We start from the raw sequence: 22,594 nt of genomic DNA on the forward strand, positions 1-22,594 counted from the left end.
CTTGACCTGTACCCTAACAAGATCTCTTTCCTGAAATGAGTTTGCTGTTTTGTCTTTTTTTACCCAGGTCAGGGGTCATTCCAGGAAAAGAATAGACTGCCCAGCAACACTCACCCTATCACCAGAATCTCCAGATGAACCAGGGGGTCCTTGCAGACCTGGCGGTCCTGGAAGACCCTAAAGAGTCAGAGCAATATCAGATGTGTAAAACACATCAACACAGAGCAAACCAAAATGATCCAAAGGCCAACAGCAAGGGGTCCAGTAGAAAGCAATGGAACATTCTGTTACTGGTTCACTCACAGCAGGGCCAGGAGATCCAGGAGGCCCCTCTATCAACATTCCCTAAGGCAAATGAGACAAACACTGATGAAAATCATTTATTAAATCATATTCATAATAACACACCTCATCTTAAAGTCTGTCCTGACTGTCCTGTTTAATAGGACAATACCATTACAGCTCAGTACATTTATACTGTGCTATACCCTTTTACATAGACCTGAGGTCTAAATGGGATGTAAACCATAAGAAGTCTGTGCTATGCATATTAAACTAGCTCACATGTATTTAAGCACTATTTCTTTTGTTTAGTGTGGCAAAGGTTAGGGTTCTTCCTGAAGTGGCTCCATCTACTTGCAACAACCAGAAGGGCTGTTGGTAAGGGCCGCTCATATGCAGAGCTCTTTACTAAGGATTGTACTAGAGTTCATGGCTCTCTGGTCTCTGGCTTACAGGCTCCATGACCGCTGGTTCCCCCTTCTCTCCTTTTTGTCCTAAATATGCTGCATTCCCTCTGACCTGTACACACACACACACACACACACACACACACACACACACACACACACACACACACACACACACACACAATATAATAAATATTGATTTTTTTTAAGGAAACTGAATACAAAAAGTAAATTCAGTGTGTTTAAATAATATATAAATATAAGATGAGTTGGCCAAAACAGTTGGTATTCTTGTAAAATGCCAAAAAAATGCAGTAATGTCATTTTCTTACACAGTCAATTATGTACAGTGGGTGTAAAGTGGGACAGAGCCACCTTAATGGGCTCAAAGAGACAGCAGGAGAAAAGGTCAAAGGTCAAAGAGGCAAACCAGGTTAGTTGAGGTGCAGAGTACTGCACACAGAAACTGAATACCAAATGCCTCAGATGGACAGCCATGCTAGTGTCCTTCCAGGGCATTGTATGTGCTCTGACTGCACACTACAACAGTGCGTTCCTTGAATACATACTACAGTGCGCATATGCTGAAAGGTGTTGTCCACTATGTAGTATTGTTCACTACAAAGTACCATTGTCCTTCAGACAGGCTGTGTGTGCTTTAGGAATATGCATTACATAGCCAAGGCACATCTTGTTATCATATCACAGAGTGCCTCTCAACTGAATAATATTAGTGTGTATAGTAATTAGTACTGTAGCATAAAAAAGGTATTGTGCAAGATATCAATATATAAAGATATGGAAGTGGGTGATTTCTGTTGAGAGTTTTGTACATGTATATGTAGTGCTGTTACAGACCTCACAGGGAATGCGGTTACCATCGTATTATTTTAGATATCAACCATACTGTGAATGCAGACCCTCATAAACTGCTGTAAGTAACAACTTCATTCTCTGCGAGAGGGGTGTGGTACAAACAGCAGGCAACACATGTGTATCCAAGAATTATAGATGAGGGGAGGTGGGAGTTGGAGAAAGGGTAAATAATGTCATTTTCCAGCAAAGTTACAGAGCAGGGCGTGTCAGAACAGACAACTGGCTTGCTGGAATGGGGTAATTGCTTTGCCTTCAGGCTAGTAGGGCAGATAGAGTCCTGACAGGCCACTGTGCATGACCTCAACGCAGGCACAGGTGGAGCTCAATGGGACACGATTTAATTCACAGTATGGAAAATAGCGCTGCATGTGTGTTTGTGTGTGAGATTGTATGCCTGGAAGACAGGTATAATGAAGTGCACACTAAGAGAGTTAGAAAGATTGTTGATCGCAGCTGGTTTTCAGTGTGAATCATGCCCAGGAGAAAGCAAAAGAAGTTAGAATCAGTTCATCTTGTTTGGACTCCTTATGTTCAGCACAATGACACCCAATGACACCCCATGCCGAGTGGTGACACAGCCTTGCATACTTGTTAGGTCCCCAGATCCAAGAGACTAAGAATCAGATCACACACACACACACACACACACACACACAGACACACACAGACACACCCATGTGCTCACACAGGGGTGTGATACTTACGTCCATGCTGACCTGTGTTTCCTCTACATCAGTTTCAGCAGGCACTCCTGGCCCAAACGTATCCTCATATATGGATGTGGGGTTTGGGGCTGCATTTCCAAACTCATCATACGCCCCAAACTCATACTGACTTTTGTCAAATTCGCTCATGTCATACTCCTTTAGGTCATACTCCTTCAAGTCATACGGGTCCGTTGCCTCAGGCACGCCAGTGGTGCTGGGCTGGGGTGCCTCAGGGGTGCCCATGGGGTCCAGCCCTGTTTGTGCTGGCTCAGGGACAGCCTCACCCACAACTTCCTCTTCCACAGCCTTTTTATGCCCAAGCAATGCAGCCGGCGCAGGGGAGGAGAGGTGGGGAGAGAGGAGAAGATGAGAGGAGAAGAGGGTAGTAGAGGAGGTGAGGGGTTGGGGGGGAGCGTAGGGGGAGAGGAAAGGCAGGGAGAATAGGAGAGGAGGTGAGGAGAGGTGAGGAGAGGTGAGGAGAGGTGAGAAGAAGGGAGGGATGGGCAATGGGAAGATGGCTGTTAGTTAAGCAGGTAAGGGCTTCCATATTCATATCCTACTGCACATTAGAGTCAGATATGGATGTCGCATGAATTAACATAAATAAATTATTGCAGGCAAAAAACTTTTTTTGTCCCATTTAACCTGAATTTACAGTAAACACTGTAAACATGTCATTGTATTTCCATGATAAAAACAGAACAATTCCCTTTATGAATGATATCATGGAAATGAATTGATAAATAAATAAAATAAATTTCAAAACTCACCATTGCAGGTTGTGAATGCTTAGACTGTCAGAGGTGTAATTCACTGCTGATAAATTACAACTGAGCTATTCACATTATAAATGTAATATGAACATTAAGTATGAGATGTTACATATTAATTCTGAACCTCTGAACCTCACTAAAGTAATTTTAATAAATAGTATTAACACTATTGTATGCAACAATTATGTTGTATTTTACATAGGGACAAATAAAGTGTTATCTTAAATATTAAAAAAGCATTATGAAACATGAAAATGAAACATAGTCTATAAAACCTTTAACTATTTCTGTATTTTTTCTACGAAAAGCAATTGATGATGGAGGATTAAGTTTATAAGTGGAAATAAGAGAGAAGTAAATGAAGTCTGAAATAAAATGTTAGAAACTACAGCTCAGTTGCATACGTACTTCATCTTAAGAATAAGCCTTGATTTTTTTTTACAGCCTAAACCAATAAACTGTGGAATTCCTAAATACTATGATCAAAAGGGAAAGTCTTTGTTGATGAATAATGATTTAAGTTTGTTTGGGAACATGATGGATGTAAATACAAAGCTTACTTAAGTTCTCACATGGTTCCAATTCTACTAAGGCATTGCATCCATGGCTAGTAGCATAGCTAGCATAGCTAGCATATCTAGAAGGCTGTGAAAGCACTGTGTGTTTGTTGATCATAGTTCTGCTGAAATGATCGGCAGTAGAACTATTCGATCCAGCTGTGGCAGAGGACATAAGGCACAATTGCTGCAATTAGTTGGAGGTGGTCAACAAGCTCCACATCAACCATGCAATCTCTTTTACACTGAAGCTCTGTGAAATTTTGACTTACCACATATGGCTGAGGCTTCACACTTGGCTATTGAAAACTGATACAGCCATTTATTACCAACATCTTTCCATCCAGATTTGTGTTCTTGAATTAATTTCCTTTTTTTTTTTTCTACCCAGCCTCTGCTAAGAGGAACTGGAAGAGAGAGAGGATGCACAGCTAACTTTGTCCTGGCTCTGTTCGCCAAGGGCCCAGGCTACAGCTGGACTCCAGGGTAATGTGCACATCAGCTACAAATTGAGCACCAGGCTCACTGGGTTTGGAAGAAGACATATCCCTAACTGAGAACAAACTGTTCTCCTTGATCTTAACTTAGTTTAGATCTTTATTATTGGGACGAGGACAAGGTTTATTTAAGTAAGCCAATTTAAGCAAATGTATAATTTTATATGGCATATTCTAAATTCTTCAGTGGGTCATTTAAAGTACCAGTGCAGTCTTAACGAACATGGACTTGACCAACAGAGAGCAAGAATGCGGAGTCAATCCACTGATGTGACGAAGACGTTCAATGCTTGGTCACAGAAAGTACTAGAACAGAAAGTGAACTGTCTAAACATTCTGTGTGTTTTAATGCTCTTTGTTCAGCAGGTGATCAGGAGGGAGAAAGTGAATAATAAACACAGAACAATTGCTTGCAATTGTTTTGGTTTTGTCATTTGACTCCAGATACTTCCTGTTCCTGGGCTTTCGACTCTTACTGCACCAAGAGTGATCCTGCACCATGTGGTAATACTGTACCACAGTAAAGTACCACTTTGCAAAGCCAAGTCTCAATGTTACAAACATTAAAGAAGCAAATAAAATAATTACCTCATTGGGTCCAGTGGTGGCAACAGGAGAGAGAGTCTGAGTAGCATCTACTGTCTCGTAGTCAAGTTCACTGTCAGTATAGTACTCGCCGTCTAAATTGTTTAGCTGAAGCATCGTCAGAGTGAAAGGAAAGAAGGAAGAATATGGAAGGAGGGATTAGAAGAGGAGCACACCATAGAGTTATCGCCCAGGCCTCTGGCGCTCACTGCCTTTCTGCTCAGACTAGAGGAGACAGTGAAGGCATAGACATCAGTGATCTACCACAGAGGAGAAGACGGGAGATCTCTGTGCCATATGAGCTGGACTACGCTTTGTCCTTTTACCCCTAGAATGGCCTTTCTTGCTGGTGCTGTTGCCTGGTAACCATGTCTCTTCTTCTTAGAGGCTAACGTTTTGACTGCTGTCTTTTTTGAGGCCAGGTACTTATAGGGCCTGGCTTTGGATTTAACGGACTTTCTCATCTTCTTCGTTGTCACGGAGACACTACGCTTCGCTCTCTGGAGGAAGGTGATGGTGACAGAGGGACAAAAACAAAACATATCAAACTATCAGAATCAGCACACAAGACACGACAAGTTAAAAGCCCACAAACTAGTTTGGAGAGAGAGAGAGAGAGGGAGAGAGAGGGGGAGAGAGAGGGGGAGAGAGAGTGTGAAAGAGAGAGAGACAGTCAGAGAGAGAGAAAGAGAAAAAGAGAGAGATGAAGGTCTTCCCACAGGAACACATGGAACAGATGTCACTTTGAAAGACTTCAAGACACAGACAAATAACACCTATATGCTTGGGATGGGAGTGGCGAAGTAACATGACAGCCAGACACCACATGCACCTTTTTTGCACCTACTTTTGTTGGTTTGTTTAAAATGTTTGTTTGATTTTACCTGAGCCTCTGAAAATTCATTTGTTGTGTCGGTGGTAGTTGGCCCATCATAGTAATCATACAAATCTCCATAATCTACTGCAGTTGTATACTGGACAGGAAGAGGAAATGAAGTCAGAGGAATGTTAGTAGAGCATACCAAATCAACTCAAAACACATCAAATGTAACAAACCCAGTGGGCATGATACATATTGCTGGTATAGTTAGACATGTCACTGTTTTTTGACAAGTATTATTTTTTGAAAGAAGCATTGTCTCAGATAATATATCACTGCATCTTCAGAGGTCCATTAATGCGATATATGTCAGTACTTCAGGTCAAAGTAAGATGCATCACATCAAAGAGTATAACAGAGACAAGCAGTTTAAAGACTTCCAAATCATAAGACAATGCTTTTCTCAAGAGCGCTGACTTCAAAGCAGGTTACAATACAAAAGAAATCCACAACAAACAGCACATCATAAAAGGTCAACTTATGCAGTATTAGCCACCTGATCCTTCTGGAGATCAGTGCAGTAGGACAGTAGGGATTTTAATTAGAAAAGTGAATAGCAAAGGTGGCTGTTTAAAGCTTCATAAAAAAAGGGCGAGGAGAAAAGGCATCAGAATGCAGCAAACACCTACAGCATCTGCATTCTTTCTCAGGCTCTCTCTGTGAGTGCGAATGAGATTCCCTTCTCACTTCTGCATGGGAACTTCTGCAGGCTATTAGTCTTTATGTGTGTGCGTTTGTGCATATATATATATATATATATATATATATATATATATATATATATATATATATATATATATATATTTTTTTTTTTTTTTTTTTTTTTTTTTTTTTTTTTTTAATTTTGGTGCTCTATAAGAATGCAATAGCAAAAATTGACTTTTTTTTCAATATTTCAATTCAGTTAAAATCAATATTTTTTAGCATTGTTAGAATATTAGAAAACTATCCCAGTTTGAAATAAATGTGCAAGTCAGCAAAAGCAACAGTTAGCCGGTTTGTTTTATGAACATGCACAGAATTGTAAAAGTAAAAATGGTCTTCATTAATTCTGATCATTAGTAATCAATGAATGAAATATTTAATATATGAATATTGCATAATGTGGCCAGACGTCTAGATACTGTGTAAGTCACGTCCTGATCTAATGTTGGGAATTTTTAAACTGAGTATCTCCACTAGCAGTGTAGTACAGACTGAGTAGGCTGCTCTGTCTGGTATCTGGCCGTGCAGAGCCACTGATCCTCTTCCATGTAAGCAGTGAGATGGGGACTGATGGAATTGGTGCAGCAGGCTCACTTCCTTTATGGGTCTTTATCTATCAGGCAGGAGTCCCAGTGCCCGGAAGGCCCTGATGGAGCTCATAAAACAGCTCCTCCTCTGGCATGCTGGACTGCCTTGACTGTCTTCACTGGCTACGTTCAACTAGGCTGCAGAGGCCACATGAATGTCCAGTACTGCTCAGCCAAACTTGAGTAGGTGGTGAGCCAAGCCAAGCAGGTGGATGCAGGCTAACATTTATGACATATTTATTTATATGGCATAACTTAAATTGACATCTGTTATAGACAGAGGCTCGATCCTCAGGGATCCTGGACCACAGAACACAAAAGGTTAATATCTAATGCTATCTGCAATGGATGAGGTCCACTGCTGTATCATTACCAGGAACCAAAGCTGGATCTGTGCTTCTGTATTTGCTGCTAGATTTTTGGATGTAGTTCTGGCACATGTCATGACAGGATCTCACAAGGGCAGAGGATGCTTATGCATACAGGGCCCATATGTGGAAAATCAGAAAATAAAAAGCCTGATCTTCAATCAACTGCCCCTGAGTATTCAGATATTGAAGCCCAAAAACTGTTCCTGGTTCAGCCTTGTCAGAGAAGAGTAGGCATATATGCTTGATTAGACATTTAAAGTTACTATTGAAACACAGTTCTTTGTTGGAGTTTTGACTGTATAATGCACATGATGTCCATTTCTTGAATTGTGCCTCAATACTGTCTGTTTCAATACAACCATTTTTTAATAGAATGTTAAAAAATGACTAAGGAAGTATTCAGTATTAAAAACCCTTGAAGTCTGACATGTGCAGTACACTACACTGTAGTTGTATTATTAAGAAACCAGAGACATTTTTCTTCCAGCTGGTGCTGTCACTGGGCTTATGATGGCCAAACCTTTTGGGTTTACATTACGTGCACCTTCTGAGATAGCATTACAGATGGGCTCTGCAGAATGCATTAACAGAATGCAGGCCTGAACACTGCAGAGCTCCTGCCAAAATACGTTCAGCAGTTCTTCAGCTGAGAATCTCTCTCCATGCGTTCCAATTCATTACATTATCCTGGGCAGGGGACGAGGGGATTTGACCTCAATCACTAGGCAAAACATGACTCCCCAAGACCTGACAAAGAAGGTGATCATTCTGAAGGAGGAAACACTGAAGTTAAGACCCAGTGTGGTTTTGGCATACATATCTCCTTGTAGTTGTAAATAAACCTGTAATTTTAAAAAAGGAAACAATGACTGTAATCTAATTTGTTATATTCCAGGCTTGAGTGGCTGGTTCATGGTGGCAGAAGGCAGTAGTTGGGCTCCTGGTGGTCAGTTGGATGTGGGGATACTCACCTCCTCGTCCGGTTCCTGAGCCTGCAGGGTATCCTTGTGTGGGGTGTCACAGTCAGGGCTGTAGTGTTCACAGTAATCATATGCAGCTTTTGGATCAGCTATGATCAACAGTTGCTGGATATCACCCTGGGAGAGAGAGATAAATAAAAAAGAAAAAATAGCTTTTAATTCAGCTCCTTTAATAACACATGATAGGAACTCTGTAATAGGAGGGAGGCTAGTGAAGATATTACAGGGAAAAGATGATAGTTCTCAACATCATCAATCATATTTAACAATCCATACATTATCACTATTATACAGTCCTGACAGACACAGACAGAAAAGTAGACTCTTGCTAGCACAGCTTGGATCTAAACAGTAAGTAAACATACATAACAAGCTCAAGACCACAAGTAAATTACTGTTCTCACTGCTACACTTTATAGAGACGGAAATTAAACATGTCTCATCAGGACAGAAGAGCACCTGGAGTTGTCCTGGGACACTCATGATAACCGGGTATGATAAAAACAAATGTGCGCACACACACACACACACACACATACACACACACACACACACACACACACACACACGCGCACACACACACACACACACATGCACACAGTGCTCCATCACAAATAGGAGAAGGAGCACAGTTGAAGCAGCAGGGGTTTGAGATCTCTTTGGTCAAGATGGTATTGTTTGTCCTGTAACATTTATTTAGGACAGCACCACTTTCCTTTCGCCAGTCTAATCAAGTTTGACCTACTCAAGCCTCTGTGAATGGTTTAAGGGCAGTGCGCTATGTGAGCTGGGTGTGGAGACCAGCATTCATCTTAAAACTGTTCTCTCGAGCTACGGACACTGATGGACTAGTTGGCTGTAAACAGGCAAAACGGAAAGCAGAACAGGGTGGAATTGCCTCTGTTTTGTGTGGCAAGAGCGAGATAGATAAAAGGGGGGGGGGGGGCTCACATACAGGTCAGATGCACAGCTGACTTCTACTGAACAGAGGAGAAGAGCTCACATCTGGTGGTGTTTGGACAGGGGGGGTGCCTGAAAGGCGTTGTTGACAGGGGCTGTTCCCCAAACTGAGCTGCCTCTTTAAGGATGTGTAGTGGAGAGGTGGTGAGGCATATCAGAGACTGAATGACTCTCTGCCAAACACACACAGACCGAAAATGCTTGGGTGGGGGGGGGGGGGGGGGGGGGTTGGAGAAAGGGACAGACAAGCAAAAGAAGAGAAACAAGGAGAAAAAAGAGTGAGAGAAAAACAAGGAGCTAAAGCTACCGATAAAGGGAGAGTATAGGAGAGTATAGGAGACAGGGGGAGAATACAGATTATATGTACAGAGAAAGACAGAAGTGTGGGAGAGATCGCCGAGCACTCATGTTGCTTTCTGAAAAAGCAACAGCACTGAAGTCTAGGTACAGGAGCAGGCTGAAACACGTTAGCGCTCTGTATGTGTGTGTGTGTTTGTGTGTGGCTACAATATACACAAATGATCTTCAGGTATACCAAAAAGAGCCAAAAGTAGGAAAAACTACTGGCTCTAGTTTAATTAAAGTCTACACAATCAATTCAATGTATTATTACACTTCTGGTGCATCTGATAAAGCTCCTGTGGGCAATATTTCACACCTTTACTACACCACAAAAGGGAGCAAGGTAGTAGTACCTGGTGCCAAGTTTGAAGGGAAAACAATGCCTGAGTATTGTACACAGGCATTATCTCATCTGACAGCTATACATGTTTGGCAAGAGGGAGATTCCTGCACATAACTGAGTCTGATTCAGCTGTGCATGACAGTAGCCAGTCCGAACACAGAACACTGGCCTGAGGGATTGCCAGCCTAGCGCCAGGACACTCATTCTGAGCAGAGGTGAAGAATGCAGTGGTAAAAGTACTCGACTAGTAATCAGAAAGCTTCCAGTTCAAGCTCCACCACTGACAAGTTGCAACTGTTGGGCCCCTGAGCGAGGCCCTTAACCCTCAATTGCTCAAGTTGCACTCAGTCATAATTGTAAGTCGCTTTGGATAAAAAGTGGCAGTTAAATGCTGTAATATGGTTACAGTCTAACCTCATGGGCTCTGTCTTATGATAAAAGAAACTAAAGGAAAGAAAAAAGCCAAGATCCCTTAGGCTATAACAATGAAGGCTCCAATGAGCCAGGGCAGAGGTCACACATTGGGTCAAAGTGCAAGCAGCATATAGAAGAATGGAGCGCATTTCAAGGTCAAGACCTTGAGCAAAAACCTGAGAGGCTTCAAATCTGACATTGAGATTTTAAGTGAGAGTGTTCTTTAAGTGGGAGCCACTGAACATTACCAGGTGTCAAAATTCCTTTAATTCATCCTACTATGCTGTCAGGGAGCGCTCCCTTTGCCACTGGTCACTGGCGTGTTTGTAAGCATGATGGCACACACCTGCACCTGCTTTAATGTTGTGTGTATTTAAACCCCTATTGGCATGTACCTCAGTGTTGGTCATTGTTTGTGTTGCTAGTCACACGTGTATTTATGTTAACCATTTATGTACGTGTTGCCGTTGTTAGTGTTCATGCCAGTGTTACATGTATTCATGTTAACAGTTTATGTTATGTGTGAGTGCTGTCGTCGTATGCATTATGTGTCAATAAATGTCTGTCAAAGTTGAAGGAGTCTGTGCATCCTGCTCTGTGCCCTGCGGCATTCGGGCTGTCACATATGCTATACCAGGTTTGCAGTAAAGCACACATAAGACACAGTAACAAAGTTACAAAATGCTAATGAATGTTAATAGTTAAATTAGACTATATTCATTAATTACTCATGTTAGCACTTTCTTTTAACTTTTCCTTTAATAGTGAAGACATTACATATTGAGACCATGCAAAGTGTGTGAAGGAAGATTTATGAGATAACATAAAATTGTCCATTCATGAAAGGATTTATACATTTGCTAAGAGAGTGAGGGTAAAAGAGAGAGACAAAGAGAGAGAGAGAGAGAGAGAGAGAGAGAGAGAGAGAGAGAGAGAGAGAGAGAAAGACATGACAGAGAAGGAGACAGAAAGATGTATGTGCTTACAGTATCCTGAGCTTAAACAGCACTGTAGTGGTTCATAAAGCCTGTCATTGGATGCCAGGGAGATGGGGATTCACTCTTCTCTTTTGTTCATATGGAGGTCCTTAAGTGCTCTAATTACAGAGCTCTCCCAGTACAACGGTGGTGGACAGCCAATCCAAGCATAAGGAGCTGTGATCTTTGAAGTGCCCCAGCCCAGGGTCACACACTGCCTATTGTCCCAGAGACACCCCTAGCTCAGTTACAGCCCATCTACACACAGCCCATCTTACCAGAAATTACCCTCAATACAATGATGAAGCCAGAACACCATTTAACACAAACGACTGACTGGCAGGTCTGTTTTGCAGACCTCCGGTCTTACAGAGAAGAACACAACAAACATCTCTGGCACAGGAGTTCTCATATTCTCTTGACTCGAACCCCTCCAGCCAACACCCCCTGGATTAACAATAGGGAGATGAAGTACAGGTGGTATTTACAGGATGGAGACATGTGGAACTGTGATACAAGAAGAACTGTGAGGTAAGCAGATGATTAAAAGTGGTTTACAAAAATGATCATTTGAGTATATTCCTCTCATGATCAGCTTCATCTGACTGTGGTGTTAAGCATCCAAAGCAGGAGCACTAGTAGAGTACTACTAGAGGTCTAACAGAATCGAAATCAGCTCTTCATCAAAGCTCTACGTGCCTCTGTTTGGCTCTCTTCACCCAGACCTGCCTGTGTTTCTGAACTCGGTCTGATCCTTACTCTCAGTGGGTGTGACCCTGTCTCCCTCCTGTTTTTCCACTTCATCCAACTTATGAAAAAGAACCCCAAGCAGGCACTGAGCTGGATCAGACTAGGTTAGGCAGCTGGCTGGCATCGCAGTAGCGGTGTGTGTGTGTGTGTGTGTGTGTGTGTGTGTGTGTGTGTGTGATAAAATCAGGGTGTCTGTCAGCTAGTGTCAGATTCATATGAATAGTGTGTCTCATGGCTCCGACAGCAGTGAAGGCAGACCATGGCAGGGAGATTATGGGGGCATGGAGTGGGGGAGGGGGAGACAGAAAGTATACAGCAGCTCTGAAGGACACTGAAAAGCCTTCATTCATTCTCCACTAGCTGTGGGAGTCCCATAACTGTGGGCACTCCGGGCACCATATAATGCTCCAAGTCTAATCTGTTTCTTTAGCGTTTACTATTTCTATCACTGATTCTTTTTTGGGAGGCAGAGGGTGGATAGGTCCAGGAAAATATAGCACACAGCAAACATTACATACAGGGGGGAAGGGTCAAAGGCCGCATGCATCGCTGCGCAGAGACCGTGTTTGAATTTAGAGGAGGGGCAGAATGCTTCTGTCTCCACCCATCCCCAAACCACCACCACTCTGTCTGACCAGGTATTTCCTCCATATTTCCCAGAATGCAGTTCAGGGGCAGTTGAGTAGAAAGGACAGACAGTCGCCCTGTTCCCCAGTTCTGAACAGAGAAGGCTGTGTCTCCTGGACCTCAACTGACACCAGTCTACCTCAGGCTTCCTAATGATTGTTGATGTAAGAGAAAAATGTGAATTCATTAAAGGCAACACTCTAACCCCTTTTTAACTTTCTGGAATGTTTGTATCTCAGCAAAGTTCTGCCTAATAATTTATTTTTTTTTTAATTGACCAGAATGCACCATATGAGAACATAGAATCATTATTATTGTTATTATTATTTAAATAATAGCTGCTTTCATGTTTCCATATGTGAGAACATCTCTCTGCAATGTGAAAACCTACAAATATTACTTGAGGGGGGGAACTCTTTCCTTTGGCATGCACTGAGACGCACATCTGGCAACCCCTCCTGTGGAGTTCTGGGAGCCCCCCTGACAAGATCTGTCAGCCGCTCCTTTGCCCATGCAAAGCAGTGGGCCTGCAAACCTCACCTCAGGCACTAGGAAAACAGCAGCGTGAATGAAACCGAGTGTCCCCGGCAGAGAAGCTGCACACCAAACAGCCCGTCAAGCACAACCACACAGCCTGACTAAGGCAATGGCCTTTCTGTTAATCACGCTTCATTGGTAGCCATCAGTCAAACAAGGGCAGGGCAGAAGTGGAGTACCCCCCCCCCTCCACTATAAAGAAATGTTCTTCTTTACAGACAAACTCAAAGCCCCAGAACTAAGAGGCTATTCTTCTTATACCTCTTATGGAAGTGCAATAAATTTCAACCTCATGTGACAAACAAACATTGGGTACCATAATTTACTTGGCTAATTGGTTTTGTCCCCCACAATCTCTGACACATCTGGAGAGAGAGAGAGAGAGAGAGAGAGAGAGAGAGAGAGAGAGAGAGAGAGAGAGAGAGAGAGAGAGACAGAGATCTTACACGTCAATGCGGAATCAAAGACTTTAACACCGGGACTGAAATGCAATCAGCTTTAAAGAAAGACCATCATATTCTCATTTATATAGTCTATAAAAGCACTGACTAGCTTTCACTAGCTATCAACAAGGTTTGCATTTCTGTGTGAAATTCTCCTTTAACAAATAGGGTTACTTATCAAATACACATGAAAGATTTGCCAGCACCATCAGATAAAGGGATGAAGTGCCCTGACTGAAGTGTGCACCCTCTGGCATGAGCTGTTGTCCTCAAACGCTACCTACAAAATATACTTTAACACACTGCCACATAAGTGAAAATGTATGTGCAACTGCCATTGATTGCAACCCAAAGCTTTAGAAGTTTTCTTTTTTCCTCCCACAGTAATCAGAAGTGATTGTGGAGTGAGGAAACAGAGGGTGTTTCTTCCTCCCTTAAAGCACCACAGATGTTTTGTGTTGGACCGGTAATGGAGAGTTATCTTCCTGTTCACAGACATCACAAACACAACTGTTCACCCAGAAAGAACCATGTCCCCAGACCTCCACAACATGATAGTTTTGGTCTACCAGGGCACACACGTGTCTATCTTTATTTTGGTCATTGTATCTGTTTAAGAAGAAATAATCTAAGCAACCTTAAAACCAACAATGAAAAGGAGCATCCATCTGTATCAAAAAAATATTAAAAAAGAATTTCAAAGATATCAGTGTCTAATTATGTGTCAACAGTCAATGTAAACTAAAGGCAATCAAACTTTTCCTATAGGCAAACCTACAATACAGTGCATAATTAGGCTTACTGTTCATTTCAAGCTAAACCTCCATCCTTGTAAATTCAGCTAATAATTAAGAGCAGAGCCGAGGTGGTTTGGTTTCGGAAAGTAAGTGTGTTTCTCAGATGTTTGCTACAACAGCCTGGCTTTGCTACCCAGAAGGTGGAATAAATGAGTCAAATCACCAGGGCAACATAATTAAGGCAGAACCTTTGCCTTTGGACCTAAACTTATTCCTCTGATCCTTGACCAGGTTATGGAGAATCTTAATCAAAACCTAAATCCAGTGTAGAAGTCTAGCTTCCAGAGAAAACACAGAAACATTGTAAGCCATTATGTACGGATAGAATGTGTGTCCAGCCTAAATGGAACGAAACCCTTTCTGTCCAGCCCTCCAAGGGGTCCACAGCACAACAGTCTCCCAAGGCCTTGAGTGGGTTTATTACAAAAAAAAGGAAGCTTTCACGACAGGAAAGCAGAAGGTTAACATGGCTAAGGTAAAGCAGACACGCAGTATCCAGTGTAATTTCACATACATATGAATACATGTCAGACCCCTGCTTCATATATGAACTCTGACAGTTGGGTATAATATCTCACATGAGTCTAGGTCCCTGATATTAATAACCTAAATGATATACATGTTATTATGTTACATTATAACATTTTCCACAGAGGCAGCTCTGCTTAGGTATGATGTATGATACATGATACTTCTGTTAGAGGAGTAACTGAGATTGAAAAGAATGTATCTGATATAGGGTTGCTTAGATTTTGGTATTAAATGGTACAATATTTAGAGGATGCTGGGCACAATTTGAGTGATAGCTAAGATTGGGGATAATCCTTAATCACTGACATACAAGCGTAATATACATACAAAGGCAGATCAAAGAAGCTTCTCTTCTAGAATGCATTCCATTATTTATGACAAAAGGACACTACTACACCATCGAGCATTATTAGGCAACAAACACAAGGTCACATCATACAACTGATTCCTCAGTTTTCCAGCAAAGCCCAAACATCATCTCATCTAATTCCTACTGAATAAAACAAAGTGGAGCTCTTTTAATGGCACCAGTACCTCCTGGTACCTTCTGAACAAGTGATAAATAAAAAATCACATACACATTTATACTAGTAAAAGCATTTGGCACCGGTGAAAAAAAAAAAATTCAAATTTGTTTTCATAAACCTGAAGGTCTGACACTCCATTATGACATGCACAAGACACAAGCACACATACACACACACACACACACACACACACACACACACACACACACACACACACACACACACACACACACACACACACACACACATCCCTCTCAATGGCTTCTCACAGTTTTCTCAATATCTTAGTAACTGTAGGGTCAGAAAATATTGCTTAAACAAAGAGGTTCAGATGTTCAGATATTCTCAGGAGCCTGTACCTCAAACACTTCCTCATCCAAAATCCTGCTGCCGAACACAGTGATGCCTCTGGTGTCAAGGTTGGCATGGTCACTCCTGCCCAAGGGCTTAGTGATCTTCTTCTTGCAGTCCACGATGATAGTCACAGTCTTCTTCTCCACACTGATAGCCACACGGTGCCACCTTTAGCATAGACAAAATCACATTTGGAATCAAGCCATCGCCAACACTAGAGCTCTCGCAAACTATACATTTTACTGTACATTTTAGCGAATTCCTTGCTTTGGTTCATCTAATTAACCTGATCAGGTGATCTACAGCAGGGAGGACACTAAAATGGACTATGGAGCAGGCACTTCAGGACTGGGAAGGGAAAACGCAAGTATAGGTGAAAGGGCAGAGTGCAGCACAGTGACACATGACTCCAGCAGAATCAAAGACGTTAGCCTCTCTGTCTGCTCCACCCTAGCTGCTCCACACTCCAGCACTCACACTCTGGTCCTGTCCAGCACTGGGTTGAACTCTTAAACTCCATCCCAAATCCCTCCTCTGGGATTATAGGTATGACAGATACCTTGAACATTGCAGAAAGTGTGAGGGGACAGTAGGGAAAATACTAGTGTACAGTCGTAACAGTGGGTAGGAACAATTGGAAGACGTGGGCTGGGACCTTGGGTCAGCTGGCCCAGGAGACCAATTGCGGATGGATTCCTGATCATATTCTTAAGGAACCACCCGAATAAGTTCACAAAAGGGCTCAATCATTACCTAATGGGTTAAAATAGATGTGTTATACCTGGGAAATATACAGTTGTCTGGTAAATGGGGTCTCTAACTTCTACAGTGATCAAATCAGCCTAAGGGCAGTGATAGCTCAGTGGTTAAGGTGTATGACTAGTAATTAGAAGGTTGCCAGATAAAGCACCATCACTGCCAAGTTGCCACTGTTGGGCAAGAACCTTAACCCTCAGTTGCTCAAATTGTATTCAGTCATAAGTGTAAGTCATTTTGGATAAAAGTGTCAGTTAAATGCCATAAAAGAATAACCTGTTAGCTGTGTAAGGGACTGTGTAAACAAAGTACTGATTAATACAGCACTAACAATAATTAATAATAACACCACCCACATTAATGAGAACATCTAAAAGGGGCAATCAATGTTAGTAATCAGAAGCAGTAGCCAGTAAGTGATCCATCCCCCCCCAAAAAAAAGATTAAAAAAAACTTGTAACTGAAGAGCCTTTCTTCCAGGCTGATAAATCATGCCAGTATCAGCGTAGGATTCACTTACTCTGGCTATATTTTTCAAAATCATTTAAGCATTTCCTCTTAGCCCTGTGAATTTGAACAGTCATTGGTTTATATAGATTGCTCCATTTGTTCTGTATCACACGGAGACAAAGCTTAAGCAAGCTTTGTTTAAGAGCATACATTTTCCTATATGTGTTAACAATACATGCACTGAGCTGGCAGACTCTATTTTGTCACTTTATAACTGATGGCATTGTTTTATCAAAGAAAGGACATCCTGCCGTAGGAATGCTCAGTGCATCAGCATGGTAATCAAAGCTAGCCTGCATTTCTGCCATAACTACAAGCACCATGAACTTTGCACATTACATTATAGACCGCACATCAGAGAATGATTCTGAGTAGGAGAGAAACAACACAGACCATGCTCATGACTTATTTTCCATACTTGTTTTCTGGGGACAGAGTTTTCCTATCCCAAACCCATTATGAGATTCTTATCCGTTTTGTTACTTAATCCATTTACCTGCCTGATCAAAGGGATCAGCAATCAGAATGGAGATGTTGGGAAAAATTGTTAACACTTTATGACACCACAAACGCTATGTAGAGCTGACAACTCAGCCTACATGCTTGGGTATGCACTAGTGCATGCATTCATGAGGTTAACCAAGAGTTGTGGACTAGAGCTAAAGAAAGCTTTACTAAACTCTACTAATGAGTGTAAGAAATTCAAAACATGAAATGTGTTGGATGAGGTCATCACATCCCAGAGGTTAACAGGTTATTTTAACATACTTAACATACAAACACACACACAAACACACGTACATACATACATACATCTGCCTCCCCTTTTTTTCTTCTAGATCTGAAGTAATAGGTCTCCGTCAGGTGTTCCTGGTTAAGGTCAGACCATTCTCAGTCACCCCTGCTTCACCACTAATCTTGTGTTCCAACTAGACAACTCACACAGATCTGACCATCATAGCTACACAAACCAGAGAACCCACTGTGGCTGCTAGGTCTTGCTTCATTCAAAATGTGCTGTTACCATTATTAATACCCATTAGTAAATCCGCATTCAGAGTGCTTCTCACACTACTGTCTTAGCATAATGTATTTTTATAGACAAGAGTTTACCTAACAGCGTGTATGGCAAACATACCATTGTTATTAAACAAAACATTTCAGCAGCAAAAATCATATATTTGTAAGTGGAACACAGTTGGCAAGCTGCCCAATAAGCCTTTACCTGTGCCAGACTGTGCTGTTATACAGTTTCATTTAGCCTGTCTAAACAGACACACTGGTTACTGCAGGGTTAAGCAAGCAAGCATTTCATTCCATGACAAAGCATGCTAGTGTATATGGGCAGTCTGATTCTGACTCAGGCTTGAAGATCTCCAGCTTGGGACATCCCTGCCTGGGAGAGGCACAGCTAAACAGAACCCAATTGACTGTGCCTGGACAGAGGTTTTTAGGGGACAGCTAAACTAAGCTTGCTTATGGACAAACCCATATAAGACACAGTTAAACTGACTTTCTATAGACATATAGACATCGTTTATGTAGTCTAGACAAAGCATACATGACAGATACGTGTTCACAGCAAACCCTTCCAAGTCCCTAAATCCACAGCCATGCCCCCACCTCTGACACTGTCTACCCTACCATGTTCTCCCCACTGCCTCTGCCCACATTCCTTCCCAGCCAAGCCTCTACCCCAAGTCTTCGCCACATGACAAGCGAGCCCTACTTACTTCCCATCGGCCAGGTTGAGGGTGCGGAACAAGGGGTAGTCCTCGGGAGCGGGCTTCCCGGTCTGGTCCTCATACAGGAAGACGGGTGAGCGGCCGACTTCCACACCCAGTTGCTGGACACCCCGCTCACTGTACACGGACAGCAGAAAGGACTGGAGTCCAGCTTTGGGCTTTAGGGTGGTCAAGATGGAGAAGTCTTCAGGGAACACTCCATCTGAGAAACAGAATAGCAATAGCAATTTAGTAAAACATCTGTCACATACACACAGGAAACCGAATTATTTAAGATAGATAATTGTTTTATAATCTTCTAAAATGTTAATACACCATAAAATACTTCCAACAGTTTTATAAATGAAAAGGTTCCAGTGGCTTTATCAAATCTGTAGCTTTTGTTTTGTGTTTACTATTAAGCAAATCTTCATGAGCATCAGTATCTGTTCAGTAATAGGCTAAGACAAATAGACCAAGTTCTCAGGGCTAAGAGAAAAACATATTAACCAGCCTTGGCATCAGTAATCCTGCTTAATTTATGATAGATTAATTCTTCTTTTGCAGGCAATCTGGGAAACCCAAGAGAAGCCTGGACCTTCAGTACATTAGCAACAGGATCCTAAAACACATTTAATTACCTAATTAAAGTACAGCTGTATCACAACATGTGGAGATACCTCCCATTCATTTAGCTACAAGAGTAAAAACAGATTATCTGCATCATGTAACATATTCCTAAAACAACTGTTAGTATACCTGGAATAAATATTTTCTTTTAGCACTGTTCTCATCTACATGAAATTAAATGAGTGTTAAATCAAAAGATCTATATGAAGTTTCTTAATTGTAACTCAGTCTAGCACAGACCCTTCATTCATTTCTAGAAGATAGCAGAGGATTTGACTAATCCCATGATTCAGTTCCAGACACTAGCATAGGGCCAGCCTAATGCCACAATTCAGTTCTAGAAAGCAGCAAAGGATTAGACTAATCCCACGATTCAGTTATAGACACTAGCATAGGGCAAGCCTAATACCACAATTCAGTTCTAGAAAGCAGCAAAGGATTAGACTACTCCCACGATTCAGTTATAGACACTAGCATAAGGCAAGCCTAATACCACAATTCAGTTCTAGAAAGCAGCAAAGTATTTGACTAATCCCACGATTCAGTTCTAGACACTATCATAGGATTAAACTAATATCACAATTTAGTTCTACAGTAGACAGCATCATAGGACTGACCTAATCACACTATTCAGTTCTATACAATATCAAAGGACTAGACTAATACCAAGATTTAGTTCTAGAAACCAGTAAAGGATTAGGCTAATCCCACAATTCAGTTCTAGACACTATCATAGGAATAAACTAATTTCACGTTTCAGTTCTAGACACTAGTATAGGACTAGACTAACAGCTAACAGAACGTGGAGGAGTGTGGGATGTGGCTGTGGTTTACCTGGAAAGAGCTGCTTAGTGGGGGCGCTGATCTGGGCTGTCTTTGCCACTCGGTAGGCCGTGTCTGGCTGTGAGGCTCTTCTGTTCGTGCAGAAGCCTGACGTCTTCTGCACTCCTTCAGGGGTATTGTGAAAATCTAATACTTTTAGCACGTCCACTGTTTCGACTGTGAGCAGGGAAAGAGCAAAGATAGTGTATGTTACCAATGAGTATTTCACCTCAGCAGTGTTTCATGTAACCTGCAGATTGGAGGAAGGAAGGGTGTAATTTTGAAAAAAAACAAAAAAACTAAACTGGAAATTGTGCTATAAACACAGAACACATCACCTGTAAGAATGAATATATGTGAGGACTTTGGAAGAGAAATGTCAATCTTAAGAACTTTTGTATAAAAAAAGAAATGCAAGCAATCATACAATGCAAACTATCCCTTACAGATGAGAGAAAAATATCAAATACATGCCCATAAGAAGTGAGATGACTATTCAGATAATAGCTGTAGTACCGCAATCTACAACAACTCTAGATGTGCTAAATGCAAATGTATTAATACAGCCAATAAAATAACTGGCACAAAAGGATCACTTATCACCCATTCATATTCATGCATTACTGTAGGAGTTGTCTACTGTATTAATTGCAAGAGATGTAATCAGCTTTACACTGAAGAAACCAAGAGAAGGCTTGTTAATTGCTTTGTTAAACAGCTTCAGACATCAGAATTAAGGATTTGTCATTTCCAGTGGCAAGGCATTTTAATACTAATGGACATTATATTAATGATATATCTGTTTGCATTACCAGGTGATGTTATGTCAGCAATGAAGTTAGGAAATTAAATTAAAAAAAAATAAATCTAAATCTCATAACTTTAGAATCCTATGGAACAAACATTATGATTTAAACAACTAATTTGTCTAATATGAACTGGATCCACCTCCCAGAACTTCAGAAGCACCTTTCTTGCACAGCTGATGAAAGACCTCTGTCTGAACCATTCTGTTTCTCTGAAAAGTCTGTGTACTTTACTATAATTTGAATCTCTCTTGTTCTCTCTCTCTCTCTTTCTCTCTCTTTATATATATATATATATATATATATATATATATATATATATATATATATATATATATATATATATATATAAAAAGTTTCCTATTTTTCATCTACAGTATGAAACCTCCAGCAAAAGAGGCATAGAGGAAATTTATGTATTAAAGCCAGATCAGCAGCATGCTAACAGCTGGTCAATCTCACTGCACCCCGTAGTCCAAAGGTAAAGGTTAAAGACATCTAACTCACCCCACATTCTGGGACCCAGGAAATTCAGACCAAAGAGAATCAATTAAAAAAATCAAAGAGACCAAGTAACTGACCAAAATCATCAAAATCACTTTTCATCCATATAATCTTAAACTTACCCCTGTTCAAAGCAACCACACACAAAAAAAAATGTTCTGTGTGAGCAAAATATCATGCATAACTAGGAATGTGTAGAAGTCAAAACTGAATTTAGACCAGCCTGAGGAGGATGCCCCCCCTCCTCCCCGGGTCTTGGTTCCTCTCCAGGTTTCTTCCTCATGCTCTAGGGAATTTTTCCTTGCCACTGTAGCCCTTGGCTTGATCATTGGGAGCATGGAATTGAACATTTGTAAAGCTGCTTTGTGACAACATCTGATGTAAATAGAGCTATAAAAATAAATTTGATTTGAATTATTTGCTGAGTGATGACCATCTTACTCCACTATATAATCTCTATGAGGCTGTTAAACTGTCCAGAGCTGTCTAAAGGGGCTACCCTCTAATTAACTTCTGATAGCAGTTCAGAGCAATTTAACCTCAGAATTCTCTCTATCCCTGTTTTTCTCACTCTTCCACATCACTGTCTCCCTTCTTTTTCTTCCCCATCCTTTCTTTCTGTCTGTAATCCTTCTTTTATCTCTTTTATCTCTCTGTATCTTTTCCTCCCTCTCTCACTTCCTCCTTGTCTCTGTTAGTAGGTCTCTCTCCTTGCTGGACTAACTTTCTCTTACTTTGTTTTTGGAAAGGAATATGTGATTTCCTTTTCCAGTATTTGCAAATAGATACTACTGCAAATTAAAATATAGTCAACATTGAGTTCTGCCAAATGAGTGAAAGCTCTGTTCAACTCCACAACAGATGCACAAAGGGTGACACACAGATCTGTTTATTAAGCATCCCAGAATACAAGTTGTGATCTACAATATGCTCATTTCTGATTTCTACTGGTTTTTAGAACCAACCCATTTAGAACCAACTCATAACTTTATTTATCATAATACTACATGCTGGGAAATCGAGAATCAAAATC

General features: G+C 41.2%; 1 protein-coding gene across 6 annotated transcripts in view; it reads right to left on the reverse strand.

Moving 5' to 3' along the window:
• Window positions 1–22,594, reverse strand: part of col11a1a (collagen, type XI, alpha 1a) — a 74,202-nt gene that overhangs the window by 47,188 nt on the left and 4,420 nt on the right. The window contains exons 2-11 of one of the 6 annotated variants that reach the window (XM_027021521.3): window positions 20,264–20,428; window positions 18,809–19,022; window positions 15,815–15,977; window positions 8,199–8,324; window positions 5,569–5,658; window positions 4,688–4,792; window positions 2,270–2,578; window positions 736–801; window positions 304–345; window positions 115–177 (exon numbers count right to left, since the gene is read on the reverse strand). In XM_027021521.3, coding sequence (XP_026877322.3) covers window positions 115–177; window positions 304–345; window positions 736–801; window positions 2,270–2,578; window positions 4,688–4,792; window positions 5,569–5,658; window positions 8,199–8,324; window positions 15,815–15,977; window positions 18,809–19,022; window positions 20,264–20,428 — 1,343 coding nt within the window. Of the gene's footprint in view, window positions 1–114; window positions 178–303; window positions 346–735; window positions 802–2,269; window positions 2,579–4,687; window positions 4,793–5,010; window positions 5,185–5,568; window positions 5,659–8,198; window positions 8,325–15,814; window positions 15,978–18,808; window positions 19,023–20,263; window positions 20,429–22,594 lie in introns of all 6 variants that reach the window. The other 5 variants (XM_081696533.1, XM_081696534.1, XM_035530847.2 and 2 more) reach the window with 5 other exon arrangements.

Source organism: Electrophorus electricus, chromosome 14 (assembly GCF_041902795.1).
Source record: "Electrophorus electricus isolate QZ-2024a chromosome 14, ASM4190279v1, whole genome shotgun sequence".
Classification (NCBI taxonomy): Eukaryota; Metazoa; Chordata; class Actinopteri; order Gymnotiformes; family Gymnotidae; genus Electrophorus; species Electrophorus electricus.